This window comes from Rhineura floridana, chromosome 13 (genome assembly GCF_030035675.1).
Source record: "Rhineura floridana isolate rRhiFlo1 chromosome 13, rRhiFlo1.hap2, whole genome shotgun sequence".
Lineage (NCBI taxonomy): Eukaryota > Metazoa > Chordata > Lepidosauria > Squamata > Rhineuridae > Rhineura > Rhineura floridana.
In genome coordinates, this window is record NC_084492.1 from 7,208,795 (window position 1) to 7,230,238 (window position 21,444).

At 45.6% G+C, this 21,444-nt stretch overlaps 2 protein-coding genes across 7 annotated transcripts in view; one reads left to right on the forward strand and one right to left on the reverse strand.

The window, feature by feature from the left end:
* Positions 1-1,057: 1,057 nt before the first annotated feature.
* LOC133368981 (uromodulin-like) lies at positions 1,058-15,669 on the reverse strand. 3 transcript variants are annotated; one of them, XM_061593733.1, is made up of 9 exons: positions 15,292-15,666; positions 11,553-11,619; positions 10,633-10,785; positions 9,345-9,550; positions 8,087-8,244; positions 5,754-5,999; positions 4,815-4,974; positions 2,148-2,283; positions 1,058-1,205 (listed from the first exon to the last, which is right to left on the reverse strand). In XM_061593733.1, exons 2-9 carry the CDS (start codon positions 11,608-11,610, stop codon positions 1,114-1,116), a joined length of 1,209 nt encoding a protein of 402 aa, XP_061449717.1. In that variant the 5' UTR covers positions 11,611-11,619; positions 15,292-15,666; the 3' UTR covers positions 1,058-1,113. The 3 variants fall into 3 exon arrangements, with proteins under 3 accessions (XP_061449717.1, XP_061449715.1, XP_061449718.1); XM_061593731.1 differs by having other exon boundaries at positions 15,103-15,666; XM_061593734.1 differs by lacking the exons at positions 10,633-10,785; positions 11,553-11,619 and having other exon boundaries at positions 15,292-15,669.
* The window catches only part of DRC7 (dynein regulatory complex subunit 7), a 50,085-nt gene continuing 40,599 nt past the window's right edge, over positions 11,959-21,444 (forward strand). For 2 of the 4 annotated variants that reach the window (XM_061593726.1, XM_061593729.1), the window contains exon 1: positions 11,959-11,977. In XM_061593726.1, the coding sequence (XP_061449710.1) occupies positions 11,975-11,977 (3 nt within the window). In that variant the 5' untranslated portion in view covers positions 11,959-11,974. Of the gene's footprint in view, positions 11,978-18,820; positions 18,855-20,352; positions 20,522-21,444 lie in introns of those variants that run through there. The other 2 variants (XM_061593727.1, XM_061593728.1) reach the window with 2 other exon arrangements.

Genomic DNA, 21,444 nt, shown 5'->3' on the forward strand with positions numbered 1-21,444 from the left:
GAAGTTTTTCCGACTCTGGTGGCAGAGCACAGCTACCAAGGCTAGTAGCCATTGATAACCTTACCCTCCATGAATTTGTCTAATTGTCTTTTAAAGCCATCCAAGTTGGTGGCCATCACTGCCTCTTGTGGGAGCGAATTTACCTATGTGCTGCATGAAGAAGCGCTTTCTTTTGTCTGTCCCAAATCTTCCAAGATTCAGCTTCGTTGAATGCCCACAAATTCTAGTGTTCTGACAGAGGGAGAAGAACTTTTCTGTATCTACTTTTTCCATGCCATGCATAATTTTATACATTTCTATCATATTGCCTGTGACTCACCTTTTCTCTACACTAAAATGCCCCAACTGCTATAACCACCTCCAGCGGTGGCTGGTGACTCCATGTCAGTGGGGTAGTGGAATCCACTCCAGGTTTTAGTCCAAACTTTCAAGGAGCTGTCCAAGGTGCTGAAGCCACCACTGCTTCCTTCCCCAACCTAACTCACTTCTGGTGCCTAAGCAAACCTGGGAGGAAAACACCTGAAGTCATAGAATGCGTGGAAGTTAAGGTAGGGAGTGTTTTGCTCTCTTCAGCAATTGTGGTGTAAGAATTAGAGCCTCGTACTTTATGTGCAAATAGGGCAGCAGACAGGCAAAACAATCATTGCCCCCCATCATGTCTTTCGCCAGTACACCAAGGACATCCGCTTCATTAAGTTGGATTAAGCGCCTGGCTACCAAGATGGCTTAAATGAGACTTCAGACTTGGAAGCTTTGGCCTGACATGCTTTTGTGTACATAAAAATAAATAGGGTTTTGTTTACCCTGGAGAAAAAAGTTTCGTCCCAGGCTATGGTCTGAAGGCACATGAGGCCAACTCCAGGGTCAGGTCTGGTCAGTGCCTGGATGGGAGACCACCTGGGAACCACATAAGCTGCCCTGGGTTTCTATCATGAAAAGATGGGGTATAAATGTAATTAATAACTAATAATAATAATAAATCCCCCCCCCAATAAGCAGGTCTGTGGGTTAGATACCCCTCTGGAGAGAGAAAAGCACACACCTGCTCCACCTCTATTTGCAATTATCAGATTTATTTGGAATTCTGCTGTGCATTTTTGTTTTACAGGTTGCTCATTTCTTCATGGCTTTTGCAACAGCAATCAAGATAAAGGCTATAGCAATGCCTGCTGAAACCACGGCACCAGGGATCCACAGCTGCAGTCCTGAGGGAGGAAAAAGGGGAGAGGGAGACAGGCACGTCAGCATAGTTGAGGATGGGGACTGTGCCCAGCAAGAATGGGCCAGCATCTGGAGGCTAGAGGGTACACTATAATTCCCATGATTACACAACCTTCTAAGATTATAGAATCATCTGGCCAGGTTTGAATACTGCTTTCTGCTTCTCTATCACTGTCTCCATTTGACAGTCCTTTCTCACTGTCAGAGATATTGCTTGAATTACTGAATTCTGGGTCTACACATTTATGTCCTGCTGCTATCAAACTGCTTGGTGATGTAGAAGGGATGCTATCATCAGGATTCACATCTTCCTCCTCCCCCCTCTTTTTTGCTGCTGGGTTGAGAATGAGATCCTTGTTAATGCCTTCTCCCACAACAACAGACATCCCTAGGAGCCAATAAGCATGAAAGGAGAGAGTGTTAGTTACTGAGAAGAGCCTTCTCTTTGTCTGACTCGCCTCCTTTCACTCTGTTTGGCTCCGATCAGCAGGAAAGGACAAGGAAGCATGTTAGAAGACTCTTCTCAGTGGCTAACACACTCCTCTTTCATGCTGATTGGCTCATAAGATACTGGAGACATAGGGACCCAGCTGGGACCCTGCTTCCAAAAAGTAAGGAGTCTAAGACACACACCCCGAGACACTGGATGACTACATCCTGTTCCCATCAGCCTTGACCATTGGTTGTACTGGCTGGGGATCGTGGGAGCTGAAGTCCAACAGCAAGAGAGACCCAAGGTGAAAAGAACACTGGCCCAGACAAGACTTCCCCAAACTGGTGGTGCCAGTTGGACTACACCTTCCATCCATCCTGACTATGCTGGCTGAGGCTGACGGGAGTTGTAATCCAAAGCATCTGGACGGCACCTGGTTGGAGAATGCTTGTCTGGGCCATTCATGACCCGATCTAGGAAAATATGTACATACTCCAAAGGGAGAGTTGGTCTTTAGTATTCCATGCTTCCAGGTATGATGAGGCCACGAACTGAATAGGACCATAGGAGATTATCTTCCTGTACTCATCAACCAGCTCCCTCTTGCTTTTTTGCTTGCTGGGGCACTGCTGTAGTCAAGAAGCAAAAATGGCAAATCTTATTCCATTGCCGAGTGTATGAAAGGATGCATCATCTTTTAGCAAAACCATTATAGCCAATTAAGAAGCCTCTCTGCAAGCCCCTCAGCTTTGTGTTTTGAAGATCATTTAAATGAATAAAAACAGATCAGCTCCTCGCCAAAGAGTTATGGGGAGATTACAATATGCAAGCAATCTCACTTGATCCTTGCAATAACTCTTGTGAAAAATGAGTAACTAAGAATCTAAAAATTGTTGTACTGAACCAGACCATGGGCCACTGCAGTCCAACATTCAGTTTCCAAGAACAGCCAGAAGGTAAAGACAAATCAGTCTGTTTTTGATCTGTGTCACATTCACATGCGTTCACTCATAAATCTGTTTCATCCCATTTGCCCATTAATCATTTTTATCTGCACAAAAATGCATGTTTAAAACATATTTAAGTGAATGTGTTGAGAAAAAGTGTGTTAAAAAAATATTTACTTTAAAGGTTTATCTGCCACTTTTCACAATAATAGTCTCCCAAAGCAGTTTACAACTACTAAAATACATCAGTAACAATACTTAAAATGCAACAGCAGCTCTACTGAAGGATGATGTTCTCATCTGTACAGTACTGCAGAAGGTCCAGATCAGGTCAGAATTCATACAAGTCAAATTTCTTAAGCATCCCCAGTGGCCAGCCACATACCTGTGCAAAGCTCACCAGCAGGGCATGAAGGCCACACCCCTCCACTGTACCTGTGGTTCAGATGCCTGGGCCCTCTGCCTCTGGAGATTATCAGATTCGGCTAACAGAGACTGTCAAATAGCCCTCTTCCACTAATGTGTCCAATCCTAACTAAAACTGCAGCACAGGGGCTGCTGGAGGTGGGCCCAAGGGACAAAGGCCCCCAAATATTTTTCTTAGTGCCCCAAGTGTTCCTGGATGGACAATGAATCTGAGGGAAACTGAATTGGGAGTCAATCTGTCTAGCTCCTGTAGCGTACTTTTTGTAGTTTGTCTCTTAGCTGCAGAGTACAGAACCTTCCAAAGCACATTGTGATGGTGCTGCTTAAATGTACACCTTCCCTCAGTTGCCCCTCTCTTCCTATGGAGACTGCTGAGGCTGCGTTCTTCAATCAACTATTGCTACCCCTATTAGAGAGTGGCTGTGAATTTACAGGCCAAAAGAGACAAATGTCCATTTCATGCTGTGCTTCATTCATACGGGGTTTTTAAAAGGTGTGTATATGTGGAAGTTAATCCCTTCTTAATTTTTAAAAAAATCTTTAAAGGGACAGTATTTGCCTGCGATGTACTTTTGCAAAGCAATATACTTTTCTATATTTTATTATGCATGTTTTTTTTTTCCTTTTAGCAAGCCCTGCCAATTAAATGATCTTAACAACACCACTTTTCTAAGAAGACTGTGTCTACATTGGAGTTGGAAAAAATGCACATACCAATTTTCCATTAATTATCAAAATTCTCATTCACCCTCAGCATTTGACACCTAAGGATTTTGCCGCCACAGTCAGCATTGGACAGCACCAGACAGGTGGTCATGCAGCAGCAGTCAGCATCTGATAGATGACTTGCAACAGACTTCAGGAAATTTTATTCTTATGTCAAAATTTCAGTTCTGAAATTCAAATGGTATTCAAAAATTTGCAGAATTTTTCATTTCAGCTCTACTGTTTGACTTTCCCACACAGGCATGATCATGGTTCATTTAAAGACAACACCCAAGCTTTGATCTTGTTGGAAGAAGGGTACCCTCCCCTTCTATACGCATGAGGCTGTGGTGACCATACTTCTCCAGGATGGAGGCTGGCAGTACTGTAAAACTCAGGAAAAAGGCTCCTCTATGGCACTAGAGCAATATTCACACATTTTAGCAGGGGCTGCTAGCCTTTTTTGACCCATGGATACATTTGCAAACTGAAGAAACAGCTGTGGGCACCCCATGAACACTGCAAGGTCACATTCACACTGTACGTTTATTCCACTATTATTCCATTTTAAACAGTCATGGTTTCCCCCAAAGAATTCTGGGAAGTGTAGTTTGTGAAGGATACTGAGAGTTGTTAGGAAAGCCATAGTCCCCTTACAGGCCGGCAATTCCCAGAGTTCTCTGGGGAAAAGGACTGACTGTTAAACTACTCGGGGAATTGTAGCTCTGTGAGGGGAATAGGGCATCTCCTAGCAACTCTCAGCACCCTTCACAAACTACACTTCCCAGGATTCTTTAGGGGTAACCATGACTGTTTAAAGTGGAATAAATGTACAGTGTGAATGTGTCCCAAGTCTCCCCTCCCCACTGTAACCCCCCTCTGAAATCACCCCCACACCACAATTAGGCTTGAAATAAAGTCTTTGGTTGGCTAAAGAAGGCTTCTTTCAGCAAAAAGTAGGAGACGGGGATGGGACCTTGCAGCACCAGGAAAGACCTCCGAGGGTACATGGGACACACATTGGCGATCCATGTCGCAAAGACATGTGGAAATCTGCCCAACATCTCAAACACACAAATTACCTTGGCACAGGGCTCCTGGTTCTCTGGTACACAGAGGCGTACTTGGCAGTGCAGAAACACCTGAGAGAAGTTTCTGAACTGGAACATCTGGAAGCTAAACTTTGCCACAGTGCTGGTTCCAATGGCATTTAGGAAAGTCAGTGTCTTGTCATGGGGACACCTGGAAGAGGCCAAGCACAAGCTTAAATGTTCAGGTCCCCAGCACAGTCCAGGCTGCGAGCATGCAGCTCTGGGACACACTAAATTACTTTGATCATGTGCAAAGTGCCTTTCAACCCCCGCCGCTGAGTAGCCACAGTAGAAGGTCACTTGTAGTATTATTATTGCTTATTATTGCCTGTCCTTCACACAAAGGTCCCAGGGTGGGTCACAAGAGTTTAAAAATACACCATTAATAGTAATTTAAAAGCAATCTGAAGTTGTTTCACCGTAACAGCTTTCTTGTTAGACACAGTGAAATCCTGTGTGTACCTGTTCTGAAGTAAAGTCCTTTTAAGTTCAGTAGGACTTCTGCCCAAGTAAGTGTGGACAGGACTGCAACCTGAAAGGGGCTAGACAAGAAAACTGGTAAAGCCAAAGAAACAACCCTCATCCTTAAAGTCAAGGATGCCCCACTTCTCTATTCTTAAATGACATGGTAATAAGCACACAGAGAGAGAGAGAGACAGAGAGAGTGCACATTATTATTAAGTTATTTTGTTCTCTGGCTGAAGCTGATCTCTCAACTGTTGGCTGGTTTTTTGTGTTTTTTTTAAGACTGGCCAGAAAAGTTGAACAGCAGTAAAGGCGTTGGGCAGTTAGAAGGCTCAACTAGGGACGCACATGTCGTGAGTTGCAGCTGCTATGCCCAGCAACACCAAGGGGACCGGCTCGAGGAACCAGTTGTATCCTTGCTCATTACCACTGCTCACTTATCATAGACCCATCCTGGGCTCTCACCCCTTCATGGTCAGGAAGTGCTTTGTGCTGTCGTGTGGGTTGCTTGACGGAGTCCCCCAGCAGTCCTCCACACTCAGGAAGAAGTACTTCACCTGATCTTGCCCTTCTATTTGCAGGAGGACATAGAGGATGTCTGTGATGGGGAGCGACAGTGGTGAAGCATGGTGGGCATGCTCATAGGTGGCACTCTCGTACAGTGCCATGGTCACCTTGAAGTCCCCTTCCTTGACTGCAAACTGCACAATCCTAGGAAAGAGTCAGAGTCAGCCAGGAATTCATGCAGTGGGGAGGTTGCCTGGATACAATTAACCCAATTGTCCATTGTATCTGCCCTTCTCTCCCCCTCCCCCAATTTGCCCACCCAGTTCTGGAGCTTCAGGGCAAATTGCCAGGAAATTAAATAATTCTCTCTAATAGCAAACTCAGGGGATAGAAAGATCTGTCAGTTTCCTCATGAAAATTTCTCCAGCATTTTAGTGCAAACTTCTCCCAAACACATTTTTGTAGGCAGTTTAAACTAACATACACATTTTTTGCAAGCAATTTCTCATCATATAATGCCATTTTGGCTGCTGTTTTCACTCATATATTCCTTTTTATGCACACTTTCCCTTAATATATGCATTTTTGAAAACAGTGGTTGGTTGGCGAACTGCATTGTAAAATTTGAGTAACTGTGAATTTCGAATGATGGCTGTTCCCATGTTGTTTCGGAAAGTGCAAATTTGATAGGCTTGGCTTGAAATGCAGACTGAATTTAATTTCTCACCCCTCCCTAGTGCCAACCAACACAGAGCCAAAATGGGGCTGCTAAAAAAGGTGTCCAACATGCACAGGAAAACCTGGTACATTCCAAGGCAGACTATTGGTCTGTCTAGGTCTGTACTATCTACACCGAGATAGGGAATCTTTTGCAACCCAAGAGCTGCTGGATTCCCTGGTGGATGGCTTTTGAGGGCTGCCCATCCATGGCAGGTGAGGCCCAATGCAAAAGCCGACAGAGCAACAGATGCGACTCTTGCCTAGTTACAGTTGGCTACAGCAGTGATTGCCAGCCTTTTTGGTGTGGCGACTTACAAGTCCAAATTTATTTGGTATGGTGATCCATCAACTTATTGTCCCATAAAGTTTGAGCCTTAGATCTTCTCTTCTGCCAGTTCCCAAGGGTTAAAATGTAAGACTTGAGCCTTTCTGACGTTCCGGTACAAGTGTCAACATAGCATTATAATATGCCAACAAAACAAAGAATTGTAAAAGGTATTCATCATCCAAGTTAAGGATTGCAAGCAAACATTCTTTGGGGTTTACTTATGAAACCTGCGCAACCCACTTGGACAGGCTTTGTGATGTCCTTGCAAGTTGCAAGCCATACAGATGTCTCCACAAACACCTGTCCCCTCACAGACAACAGCGCTCAAGGTGATGGGTGTGGTCTACGGAAAGTGTCAAAGGCCATATGGAGAGGCCTTGAGGGCTGCTGAGGTTCCCCACCCTTGCTCTACACTGACTGGCAGAGGCTCTTCAAGGTTCCAGATGGATGGTCTTTCCTTTCTGGAGATCCTGGGGATTGAACCTGGGACCTTTCATGTGCAAGGCACATGCTCTATCACTGAGCTACCGGCTTTCCCACATGGATCATCGCATCTGGCATGTCTGGCAATTGCTGTCAAAGCCAACAATCCAGGGTCTCAAAGCAGAAGACTTCCTCAGTCCTGGTACATGGAGCCTCAGAGCTAGCAACTGACCTGCGTGCAAAATGTGTGCTCTACAAATGGAAAACATCCTTTCCTCAGGAAAAGGGGGAAATCCCTAAACATCTCGCTTCATCTGTAGGGATGGACAAATCTGTCAGTTTCTCAGTTTCCCAATCTTAAATTAAATTCTCCACATTTTTGCATCAGTTTGCAATTTTTTTTTTAAATCCTCTTGAAAATTCATCAGCATTTTAGCACTAATTTCTCCTAGGTACACATTTTGTTAATGCAATTTTGTCTGATATACACTCCCCCCCCCTGTAATACAGTGTATTTTTGGATGCAATTTTCACTAACATATGCATTTTATCCAACTTTACCCTAGTATATGCATTTTTGTACACTTTACTTGGCTGTACAAGTGCACTGCAAAATTCCGAGACGTGTGAATGTCAAAGAATGGCTGTGTTTCAGTGCCTTCAGATGTTAATTCCTCCCCCAACCCTATTCACCAGCCGCGCAGGCCGCACACGCCACAGTGGGGGAAGGGACGCGCAGGCCAACAGCTGTGGGTGGCAATCGCAGCATCACCAGTCGGTCAAAAAGAGATACACCTGAGTCCAGACAACCACCACATACTTGTCCACAGCCTTGAGAGGGTACAGCATGCTGACCACACGCTTGTAGGTATAGACGCAGGAGAAGTGCACCCGGGTAAGGATGCTCCGGGTGATCACACCCTGGTCCTCGCCTTCAGACTCAATCACATTGGCGTAAGACACATGAGAACCATTGACCTGGAAACAGACGAGACGCTGCATTAGGGGATTTAGAGCCACAGGTGAGGGTGAAGGGAGCCAGGCTCCATCAGCTGCATAGCACTGAAAGGTGCCTTATACCAAGTCAGACCATCAAATTCAGCACTGTCTACACTGACAGGCAGTGGCTCTTCAGGATTTCAGACAAGGGCCTCCCCCTGCCCTACCTGGAGATGCTGGGATTGGACTGAGGACCTTCTGCACACAAAGCAGATGCTTTACCACTGAGAGACGGCCCTTCCCAAAAAATTGCATGATCTCCTCTTGCCCCTTTTCTGAGGTCACTCTGTGGGGATTGGCAGCTCCTCATCTGTAGCAAGGCTCTCGCGCCCACTTTGCAGAAGGACATCGTGAATCAAGCACTTCTTCAGGCCTTCCCCCACCGCCACCACTCATATTTCAGGTGGGCTGCCCATCATTTTGGTCCTTTCAGCTTCTCATTTTTCCAGTCTTAAATTTGGTTCTCCACATTTCTGCAGCAATTTGTGAATCTTTTTTTAAAAGCCTCATGAAAATTCTTCAGCATTTTAATGTGAATTTCTCCTAATAAATACTTTTTTGTAGGCCTTTGGCTAATGTACACTTTTTTGCAAGCAATTTATCCTAATATAATGCATATTTGCATGTTATTTTCACCAATATATTCGTTTTGTGCACACATTCCCCTAATATATGCATTCTTGTACACATTGCTTGGTTGGTGATCTGCATTGTAAAATTCGGATAAGTGCAAATTAAGAAGGATGGCTGTGTTTCAGTCCTCATCTTGTTCTGGAAAGTGCAAATTTGATAGATTCAGCTTTAAAGACAAACTGAATCAAATTTCTCCCCCATCCATCAACTCAATGGTAACTTTCAACACCTTCTAAGTGGAGATGTTTATCCTAGCTGGTATATGTACTGAATTTGAAATGATTTTTATATATACAATTGTGGGTTTTTTTACACACGTTTTTACACATGTTATTGTGAAATTGTTTTGAGAAGCTTCACAGGCAGCAACTCGCAAACAAAATACAAGAAATAAATAGAGGCATGCTCAAGCAGGAGCTTCTCTGCAAGCTACGTCAGAGACTTACCTTAATCTCAGAGCCACAGGTTGTATGGTTCTCCCCAGTCAGCCTTGCACCAAAGTAATTCATCCCATCGACGAGTTGCTCGGAGACCTGGCAGGCACGACCATTCAGGTGGAGCGACGCCAAGGGGATCCTCAGCATCTCAAACACTTCCTTTCTCACCAGCATGCTCATGAACTCCTCCTCGCATTGCAGCTTCACCATCATTTCTAGGAGACAATCAATTTATAAGAGCTGGACAACAAAGAGCCAAAACAGTACTACATTCCATCATTAGTTAGGGCAACCTTCATTAGTTAGGGCAACCTTCCTGCCTCTAGAGAGCCAGTGTGGTGTAGTGGTTAGAGTGTTGAACTACAACCTGGGAGACCAGGGTTTGAATCGCCACACAGCCATGAAGCTCACTGGGTGACCTTGGGCCAGTCACTGCCTCTTAGCCTCAGAGGGAGGCAATGGTAAACCACCTCTGAATACCACTTACCATGAAAACCCTATTCAGAGGGTTGCCATAAGTTCGGATCAACTTGGAGGCAGTCCATTTCCATTTTTTCCTGCCTCTGAGGGTGGGTGGGCTGAATGCCAGCAGGTTAGCCAGTGCTGCTGGTAGGCAGGACCATTAAAACACACACAGAGAGAGCATCAGAACTGCTGGGGTGGAAAGTCAAAGCCTCTACTCCCTAGTGATCCCGATGAGCCCCAAATCATTGTCTCTGTGTGACATGGAAATATCTGGGCAGTGGGACTCTGTATGTATCTTTGTACACATCTGTACACTGAATATGTATGTTCATGCTTGAGAGAGCATGTGCAGTGACCCAATCCCAGCTCTGAGCCCACCCACTTTCATTTTGGCCCCACCCACCATTAGCATGCGGTCCCCAGAAGGCTGGTCACCCTGAGGGTGAAAAAGGTTCCCCACCCCTGCTTTAGAAATCTCCCAGAATCCTTGGCAATGTAAAATATTACATGGCAAAGAGATTGCTGGGGAGGAGCTGTGAATATGAGAAGATAAGAGCCTGGCTGCTGAATCAGGCCAGTGGCCCATCTAGTCCAGCATCCTCTTCTCACAGCGGCCAACCAGATGCCCGTGGGAAGCGCAAGCAGGACCCGAGCGCAACAGCAACTCTCCCCTCTTGCTGTTTCTAGCAACGGTTCTTCAGAATCTTAGTGCCTCTGACAGTGGAGGTAGCGAGATAACAGCTGGGAAAATGCAGATGCAGAACTCCTTCAAAGTCCAGGGAGATTGGGAGTGACCACATAGAGGCATCCTGGTGCAGCAGGCCCGCCTTACCTTTACAGTGTGGGCCAGTGAAGCCTGGCTTACAGGTGCAACTTGCAGTGTTTTCAACTACAGTGCAATTTCCCTGGTGAGAACATGGGTTTGGAAAGCAAGGCCCCAGACCTCTCCGAGGATGCAGGGCAGCTTCTCCTCTTGCGATATGACCTACAGTAGAGGGAATCTGTCAGTCCATTTGTCCCGAGCTAAAGGGGGAGGGGAATGTCACGTGTCCTACTTCACAGAGGACAGTCCTCTATTTGAAGGGCTGACAGGGGACAGTCCTCTGTTGGAAGGGGCCATCCAGTCTAAGTCTGGTTTAAAGAGAAAAGTCCCATAAAGCAAGGGGAGCAGCTGAGGTCTTGAAGTTGCCTACCAAGAATTAGCATCTGGACACCAAACTCCAGTGGGCACGCAGTTCCCCTGGCCACAGTCTTCCCCAAAATGGAGAAATGCATTTCCGTTTAAATTGTACAGTAGTCACCATTTCCAATTTTGCATCTATGCATATACATTGGCAAACAGCACACAAATTTGTTGTCTTCTCATTCTTGGCGATGCCTCGGTGGCCAGCGGCGGCTCGTGCTCAGTGGCACTGATGGGGCAGAAGGCAGTGAGCCCAACAGCAGAGGGCGCCAGAGCCAACGAGAGGCAGAGACAACAAATCCTGCTTGTGTCTCCGCTCTCCTTGTCTCTGCTGACCTCTGCAAGGGCAACGCTGAAACTGAGGAGGAGGAAGGCTACAGCCAGGGCCACAAAGATTGACAGGCCGGGGCTGGCTGAGGGCAGAGTGAGGTTGGTAGGGCAGTGCCCCCCTAGCCCCAGTGGATCAGCCTCCATTGTCAGTGGCCACCCTATGCATAGCTGCACAGTCCCCTGTCCATGTGCCACCTGCCTTCTCGCCTCCCAGACAAGCAGGAAGGCTGGCCACTTACTGTGATCACTCTCAACAGCAGGTAGCAGGAGGGCCGGAACCAAAAGGAAGCTCATCATGATCACTTTCTGGAAAAAAAAGAAAGAACCCACGTGTAACATAGAGCCTCTCAGCAGGATGCAACAAATGCTACTTCGATGGGCTTACTGCATTTTTAAAGCTGGTTGTTATTATGCCGACTTGTTGGGAGCGGAAGGATTTAAATAAATGGATCAGCCACTGGTTAGAGATGATAGGAGTTGTAGTCTAACAACATCTGAGAATCCAAGGCCGAAGAGCTGTCCGGTTTGGATGAAAGTCTGGTTTCAAGATAAAGACTCTTAAGAAGGGAGAGCAAAGTGGCCTTGTAGCTGTCGATTAACAGTGAACATCCAGAGGGCAGGTTGAGCAGGCAGACGGGTCACCCGGCCAGTCTTTCCAGCTATGGTGAGATGTGTTTCTATTGAAATCATAGCAATTATTTGTAAATTTGCCTGTAAATTTGCAAAGTTTATGCCAATGTGTATCCTCTCTTGCCTTGTCCTTTGGTGATGCATTTTCTTTCTTTTTTGGCAATGTGCAAAAGGCCCCCTTAAAAACGTACCCATCAGCCAACTGCAGTAGCAGTGAGTTGCTTAACATCTGTGGTACTGGTGAGCAAGCCGTCTTTCAGTGGCATTTCTAATTTTCTGCCTGAAACCCACAGCCTTTAAACATAATCCACTGCAGATATATCATTCATGTGCGCAGAGCCTACATATACTGCATGCGGTTTGTATGGCGCATAGGGTCTGTGCTTACACTACACTGAGCGCATGCAAGGCAGCTTGGGGTCTGCCACCGTGCTCAGGAATCAGCAAACTGTGTCCTCCAGGTTTGGTAGCCAGCAATTATTTCTACTCGTCATCATGCATGTTCTTTTCAGAAAGCAATTCTTCACACAGCTCAAAGTTAAACTATGGAATTTGGTACTACAAGATGTAAATGAGAATTACACAGATTCATAGAGGATAAGGCTATCAAAGGCTACTAGCCAAGATGGTTATGTCTTTCCTCCAATGCTGGAGACAGGAAGCCTCTATATGCACGTTGCTGAGAATTGCAAGCAGAGATGGTGCCGTTGCACGTGGGTCCCCCTTAGGAAGGAATATAGGAAGCTTGGTCAGGAATGATGGGAACTGTAGTCCAGCAACATCTTGGGACCCAAAGGTTGGGAAAGGCTGATTTACTCTGACTGGACGTGTCTCCCCAGGGTTTCAGCCATTCTCAGCCCTACCTGCAGATGCCACGGATTGAACCCGTGACCTTCTACATGCAAGGCAGGTGCTCTGCTCTGAGCCACGGCCCTGCTGGCAGGCTTCCCTAGGCCATTTCTGACTGTCCACTGTGAGAACTGGATGCTGGACTAGATGGGCCTTCATCCTGATCAAGGAATATAGTAAAATGCCCCTGACCGTGTGCCAAGTGCCTTTCCCTTTCCACTAAGTGACATCTGCCCCGCTCGGCCCTCCCCCTCCCTCAGGGCATTAAAGAGAGGAGGGCATGCTCCCTTGGGCTCCCCACCCCAGCAGGCTCCTCGGGGCAGTAGTGAACATGGGTCTTTCTCCTCTCCTTATTTTTATCTTCACAACAGCCCTGCAGGTAGCCTGGGCTGAGAGATACTAACCAGTACACCACACTGGCTCTTAAAGGCCTCATGCGAGAATCTTTCCCATTATCATGGCCACCAGTGGTAAATGGAAATGGACTGCCTTCAAGTCGATCCCGTCTTATGGCTACCCTATGAATAGGGTGTTCATGGTAAGCGGGATTCAGAGGGGGTTTACCATTGCCTCCCTTTGAGACTAGTCCTCCCCACCTGGCTAGGGCCTGCTCAGCTTGCCACAGCTGCACAAGCCAGCCCCTTCCTCGTCCGCAACTGCCAGCTGGGGGGCAACTGGGCTCCTTGGGACTCTGCAGCTTGCCCACATCTGCACAGGTGGCAAGGCACGTAACCCCGAGCCACTCCCTGTGGGGGTGATCTTTGGCTGGCCCTTGACACCCAGGTATAGGGGGAAAAATAAATGCCAAGAATTAAACCTATTCTCTACCTTTAAGCTGTAGCAGCCTCCCTAATATAAATAACAGCTTTATTGTTTTTATTTACTATTATAAGTACTACTAAATAGTATTTGAAAAAAATACTTGAGTATTCAGAACTCCTTCATGCCACCCTAAATGACATGGTGCTGCTCGCAGTTTGCCCCACTCTTTAGTGAGAGTCAATGAGTGCTCCAGTCATCTGTAGAAAGAGGGAGCAAGCCTGCAACCAGCTAAAAAATATTAACCAGCTAGGAGTGGAATGCCATGGAAGAGGTTTTCCAATGTTCACAGTGGGGAGAGAGTGTAGAGCCACACTGGTACCAAAATATTTCCTTTTAGATCAGAAAACCAAACTGGCACAAGGACTGGCTGGGGGGACGGCTGTCTTGCTCATAGAATAGTAGAGTTGGAAGGGGTCTATAAGGCCATCAAGTCCAACCCCCTGCTCAATGCAGGAATAGTTAACAGTAGCGGGAAAGAATTGTAGCAAGTATTACAACAGAGTTCTCAAGTGAGTGCAGAGGAGGCAAACACGTTATCACATTACATTTTACCTGAACGATCTCAGTTGAACAAATATTTACACTATTCGCTATGTTAAATCAGGTTTGCATCATTACAAAGAATTTGCAGGCACGCAAGGAGCAACAGAATTTTCACAGCACAATTACTTTTTAAAAAACTGAACAATTAGCCAAGCAGGTAGATATCCATAATCTTTGTATTATAAAGGGAAAAGATGCTTTGTCTAACAGTACATGGAATTTTCAACCAATCATTTGCAAAGTTAGTGTTGGTAGAGAACTTGAGAGTCTAGCTATGATTGCCAACTTTTTTTTTCAGGCAAGACTCAGCGCCTTTAAGTGCTGCTTCACAGGAAGATGTTGAATGGATCTGACTTTTCCCATAACTACATCTTCATGTCAGGAGAAGTTTGACCAACTAAAATATCTTTAGGTAACCAACTAAACCTATTTCTGGCACCTGTTAAAAGCGCAGGGCCGTTTACAGAAGATAATTTGGAAGCAAGCAGACACTGGAATAATTGTCTTCCACATTTAGAATGTCAGAGTCTCCACAACTGTATCACCTCAGTGCTTTGAACAAAAGCCAAATAAATTAGTTATCAGCATGGCCATTTAAACCCCAGAACCTCAAGGACGTTTACCAAGTCATTTTTAACTGTTCATCGCTTGGAAATATATATTTTTTTAACATTGCTTTCAAATATTGCAACTCAAAAGAAAAGAAAACAGACTCAGGACTGGGGCACAATGCAAAGATAGACTGCTGCCAAAACTAGATAAAAAAAACTCTAAGCCATTAAACCTAGAAAGACAAGACTAAACAATGATAATACAATGCACCCTCTCCAAACCTTTTAAGGGTACAATCCTTTGCACACTTAGTTTGAAGTAAGTCCCTTTGACTAGAGTTGGACTTATTTCTGAGTAAATGGGATCAGGCTGCATTTATGATTTCTTACTCACCATAACCAGCTTGTTGCAGCCTTGTAGTTCCCCCTTCGCCATCCACACACTCTTCCCCTTTCACCCACTCTGCTCCTTATATCTCCTCTCTCAGCAGCTGAGCCTTCCTATCCCACCAAAGCTTCCCCAATGATTGTTTAGGTGCCAGTTCAAGATTTCCTCATTGCAGCTGTCATTCCATCTCCCTACCGTTAATTTCAGGTCTCTCCATCAACAACCACTCAAGGCACTGTCAGGATCTGCATTGTTTTTGGTACTTCTAATTTAGAGAAACCTTGGTATCCTCCCTCTCCTCAAGGCTTTTCCCATCAATTGTCCTGATTGGGTTCTGCCAGATGTTCCTCATAATGCGAATGCAAACACAGCAGATGTTCAAATACATCCACGTTTATATCTAGAAGCAGTTGCAGATAAGATTTCTGTTTTTTTCTTCCAAAGAAATGTCTGCACTTATAATGAGGCAAGAGAAAAGTTCCTTCTGAAACTGACGCAAAGAGCAGTAGTTGTCTCCAGTGCTTTTATTAACACTGACTGAAAGTCTCAAAATAGTGAGCCATCTTTCGAGTTTCAAGGAACTCTTCCTCGACCTGGATGTTATTTTGTTTTTAAAGGGGGAGGAGGGTGAAAAGAGAAAAAAAAAAGCTGCTGGCAGCGGTAGTGAAGATGATGGAAGCTCTGCAGGGCTGTAGCCAGTTCCATAGGAGAACACTAGCTTTGCATGCAGAAGGCCCCAAGTTCAGTCCTCAGGATCTCCAAGTAGCGTGGGAACATCCTCTGCTTGAAATCCTGGAGAGCTGTTGCCAGTCAATATGAACTGGACTGAACCAAAGGTTTGGCTCAGTGTAAGACAGCTTCCTATGTTTCAATATGCCTCACAATGGAGATTGACAGATAGATAAATAGATAGATCTGAGTCTGCAACAAGGCATGCTAGGACAATGAAGTAACGTCCAGCCTCTCTCTTTGAAAACATAAAAGGCCACAGTCAGTTGGGTTTGCCTTTGGGATAGATGAGAATGCTCGAGTCTTTTGTAGGATAGCAAGATGCAAAGGTGAGCAAGCTCCTGTCCTTCTCCCTTAATAGCTTTGCAGAAGGGGGAATTTCAGCAGGTAGCTTGTCATGCAAGCCACACCTGCTGAAATTCCTTCTTCTGTACAAGCTCCTATTAAAGGTGCAGGATCCCTCTTCTCTTTTGAACCTGGTTACCCCAGGCCCTTGTAAGGTAGAGAGCAGAAGCAAACAAAGAAATGGACTTGTCCTTATCAGGGGTGCATCGTTGAGCTGAGGGTCTTCTGCTCCTTTCCCCCTTTAAACTTTGTTCTTAAAAATGATTTTGTTTACAGGCATGAAACTTGGCCTGAATTTGCATCTCTACATGTTGTTATGGGTTTGGGGGTTGAGATAGATGATTTCCATGAGTCCCCTTCCAGCCTCTGATTTTGGAACCCTGCACCTGGAGATGAGAAACCTGATCCACTGGTCAGAAGAGTCTCTTTTGTTCATCTAATAGAGTGGCCAGGTGGGCTAAAGGGTCTGCCTAGTGCCCATTAACTGGCGAATGGGCAAGGGAGATCCTATTGTTATTGAAACTCCTCAAGAGAGCCCCCCTCTCCTGGGGCCAAAAAGAAACACTTGTGTTTTGAGTTGAGACAGAGCAAAGGCTGGGAACTGGAGATACACAGAGAAGCTGGCTCCCTGTACCATAGCTTTAGGATGCCCCCTATAAGCCTGATAGAAAAGCAAGATCTATTGGACTGCGAATGCTGTGATCCCCTCCATCTTAAGCTCAGGTTGGAATGTGTGTAAATAAAAAACATATTTCCTAAAAGACACCTCAGTCTCCGCTGGCCTTCTTTCCAAGAAAACCAAACCCTGGGCAAGCACAGGGACCCCTGGAGATCTCTCACCGCTCAGATATTGGGGTGGCATGCTATATAAATGATCATATGCGAGTTTTATGGAAATCTGCGTCATAGGCAACCCTTCTGTTAGCAAAGTCAAAGGTTAATATTAGAAGATGGGCTGATATTTTTCATGCGTATTGTTACAAGATCTTCACAGAACTTTGCAGTTCAGATTGGAGGAACATAACAAAAAAGTCACGCTCTCACCTTTTTGAACATGTAAAATGCTTGCAGCTTAAGCCTTTGAGGATACACATAAAATGAGAAGAATGACTATGAGTTCTACCTGAAAGCACCTGGACTTCAGCTGGATGCCTGCACATCAGAGATGGGGTCCTCAGGCCCTGGGGCAAAATGCAACTCTCCAAGCCTTTCTACTTAGCCCTTGAGACTCTCTCTAGCTCATGGCTTCTCCCAAGGCTACATATTACCCCATCAGCCTGGCTCTGTGATTTCCTTGACAGCTTTTCCCTGGCTGGAATGTGCCCTTGAAATGTGATAATGTCTCTTGCTTGCCTGATGGATGGGGGATGAAGAGATGAGTGAGTGTGTGTAGAAACCTCTGACTTTTGCGTGGCTGGAATATACTCTACTGTACAAAAGCTAAGAGTCACATTCATTGTTCTGCCCACTTTGCCTCTGGTCCAATCCACCGCCACTAGCCCTGGCCCCTGGAAGACTGCCGACAAGGCATTCCAACCGATGGTATAGTATGGTTTGTTTATATACCACTTTTGGGCCCAAAGGACCCCAAAGCCATGAACCCCCTTTGTAATATTACAAAAGAAATATATAGTAGAAATCCTACACACGAAGGATAAATCAAAATAATATTTATAAAAAATAGTATAAAAAGGTTCCCCATCCCAATTATGTGTCTCCTCTATTCTAAAGTAAGTCCCATTGAGTCCAGTTGGGCTTACTCTCAACAAACTGAGTATACAATTGCATTCTAAAAAAATTAACCTTCCCATCTAGAACCATAAGGAAAATCCCTCTGACCTCTGATCTATAATCATAGCAGTGGACTTGATTGGTTTGCATGTGAATGGTAGACCTTGTTACAAGGATCTAATTCCACAGATTCTTAAGGTTTTCCCACATGGTCACTTTATGTATATGAGAGAAATAGGGATGAGGGAGAAATTCGATTCAGTTCGCATTTAAAGCCAAATATATCAAATCCACACTTTCTGAAACAAAATGAGGACCAAAACATAGCCAACCTTCAAAGTTTGCACTTATCTGAATTTTGCAATGTACTTCTCCAACCGAGCATTGGTTTACAAAAATGCATATATTAGGGGAAAGTGTGCACAAAATGAATATACTGGTGAAAATAACATAATGCATTATATTAGGATAAATTGCTTGTAAAAATGTGTACATTAGTCAAATACAAAAATGTATTTATTGGGAGAAATTCACGCTAAAATACTGAAGAGTTTTCATGAGAACTTTTTACAAAAAAATAATAATTACTGCAGAAATCTGAAGAAACCAAATTTGAGATTAGAAAAATGAGAACTGGACCGAACTAAAATTGATAGATCCTTCCACCCCTAGTGTGTAATAAATGTGCAGTTGGTGTTCATCTGTGGCAGGACATTCTAAGCCACGGAGCACACAAGTCGCCTACAACAGAGTGTTTCCATCAGCCACACCTGGATGACACAGGTTGATCTGCCAATGAGTTGCAAAATCTCTTTAAAACCGAGTTTTAAACAAACAAACGCACTCAATCTGCTCCCACCAGGTTTTTAGAATAAAAAGGGGCAGGGTTTGACTAGCATCATGTGTTCCTGTTTTCAGAAGAGAGATGGAGATGCTCTGGGACCGGAAGAATAGTGAGTGTGTTTCTACCCTAAGTTTGTTCATTGCAGTTCAGAGTGGGGTGAAGAGGAAAGAGAGAAAAGATTATTGTCATGCAGCAGAGAAGTCACTCTGAGTTTATGTTTCTGAAACAACATTGTTGTTGTTATTTCATGTTTCCATGCAGTCAGTAATGTCTGGTCAGGGGGGAAATATGGTCCTTCTCTTAGCTAATGTGATTGCTGTATGGAAGATGACCTATTATGGTGAGCTATTGGACCGATGTTGGCTGTGATGTGAAGGATTAGGGCCAGCGCCAGAGGATGGCCAGATGGGGCCAAGGCAGGCCCCCCTGCAGCCTAGAGGGGCCCCAAAGGGGCCCTCCTTAGGGTGGGAGGGTAGTGCTCCCATTCTGTGATCTGCAGCACTGTCAACTCTGAACCCTGCTGCAGATCACAAAGAGGGAGGACCCCCCCATACAGACCATGAGGCCCCCTTCCACATGCTCCACCTACCTTTCCCATTGCTGTGAATGTTGTGCACACTGCACGCGCATGCCTACCATCGACCAAGATGGCAGCAGAGGCTTCCCTAAGGGGCTGATGCCCCTGCTGCCATCTTGGTTGATGGTAGGCATGCATAGCGTAGTGCGCATGTGTGCCATCAACCAAGATGGTGGCAGGAGCATCAGCCCCTTAGGTAAGCCCCCACCACCATCTTGGTTGATGGCAGCTATGCTTGTGCAGCGTGCGGGGAATTGATATGAAGTGATGGGAGAGGTAGGCGGGGCTTGTGGGCAGGCACTGTGGGCCCAGGGTAAGCTGGTTCCCAAGGGCCCAGTCATGCCTGGTGCTGGCCCTGTGAAGGATAGCCAGTAAACCTGACAGACAGACACAGACAGAGATAGTATTTCTTTTCTGAAGGAACATTCCCCATACAGCTCCTATGCAGGAGTGCTCATCCAGTGCCTACAAGCGGTTGGGCTGACAGATACTTCTCTGGAGGAAACTTCCCTATTCCTAAATGTGCTAGAGTCCCCTGACATCCTCTTACTGTTCAGTTCTTCCTCCCCCATTTTCCTCCAGTCCCTGCCGTGAGGTCAACATTTTAACAGCCGCCTGGCCATGTCAGATTAGGCACAAGAACTAAGTGAAGTTGGGGGGGGGGAATGGAAGCACAATAGCTGCAGTCTTACATTTAAAAGAACCCCAGTATGGATTTATGTGACAGGCAGAAATTCAACAGATGCTGATCCCCATCAATATATTCCCCTGCTATGAGCATCCCTAGTGCTTGATTTATTCTATGAAGGGGGGGCATAATGGAATCAACAAACCCCACCGCCTGACTTTACCTAGTTGTAACCAAATCATGCACCCTTAGTCTTCTAGCGGGAAAAATAGCTAAGGTGACCATCAGAAAAAAGTAAAGACCCAGGCCCTCTCCACCTGCTTGTAATTTGAGCACTGGGAGAGCTGCACCTGCTGGATTCCTTCCTGTTAGACTGTACATTCTTCCTAAATTGTAAAACAGGATTTCCACTGAAAAGGGGGAGTAGCCAACCCTTGAGAACAAATGCAGCTCTTTCTATGTGGAGAAATGGAAAGAGACTACAACTCCCAGAAGCCTCAGCTTTCCAGGAGGTGGTTGCCATAGGGATGGAAATCAACAGACCTGGGAAAACAGGCCAAAGGCTGGAAAGGTGAGTAAGTGGGAAGGACGACTGATCTGTGGCTGGCAGCTGCGGTGCGCGAGGGCTTTTGAGAAAGGAAGCGTGCTTAAGCTCATCTAAACAAACCAGGCTCATTGGCAGATATCCTACCACACCCTTCGCTCCCCAAAGAGGCAAGGGGGAAATGCCAGCTTGAATTCTATGCCCAATGCACCCTTTATTCCCCGGCCCCCACCCCATGCTGCCATATCCTGAAACTCTTTTTTTCAGTGGCCTTTCCAGCTGGTAGCAGGCCCTTAAGTTGTGGGGTGCCCCCTTGAATGGCAACTGTCGTTGGGTAGATAAAAGGGCACACGGGCTGGAAATGGTCCCAGTTCTGATCTAATGACCTTGCCAGCAATGTTTTTATGGGTGTTGTGTGCCGCCCCAATCTCTGCATGGTGCAAGACTTCCAGCGGTTCCTGCACTTACCCAGGTGCCTTTTAGGGAATGTGGCTTTTATTCACACACATTCCGACCTGAGCTTAAGATGGAGGGGTTCACAGCATTAGCAGTCCCATAGATCTTGCTTTTTCGCCAGGCTTGCAGGAGGCACCTCAAAGCCATGGTGCAGAAAGCAGGCCTCTCAGTGTCTTCCCTAGTTCCCAGCTTCTCCAGACTAGACTGAAAACACAAGCCTCTCCTTGGCTTCAAGATGGGGGGGAGGAGGGCCCCTCACCTGAAAGAATTCCAACAGCTCCCTTTGGATATGCAGATTGACCATTCAAGAAGTCCATTAGCTGACAGGCTAGCTGAACAAAGGAAACTAGCCTGACCAGCAGAGCAGATTTCTTGCTTGCCAATCTCAACTTCAGATAATAATAATAATAATAATAATAATAATAATAATAATAATGATAATAATAATAATAATAAATTTGTGTGTCGCCTATCTGGCAATTAGCCACTCTAGG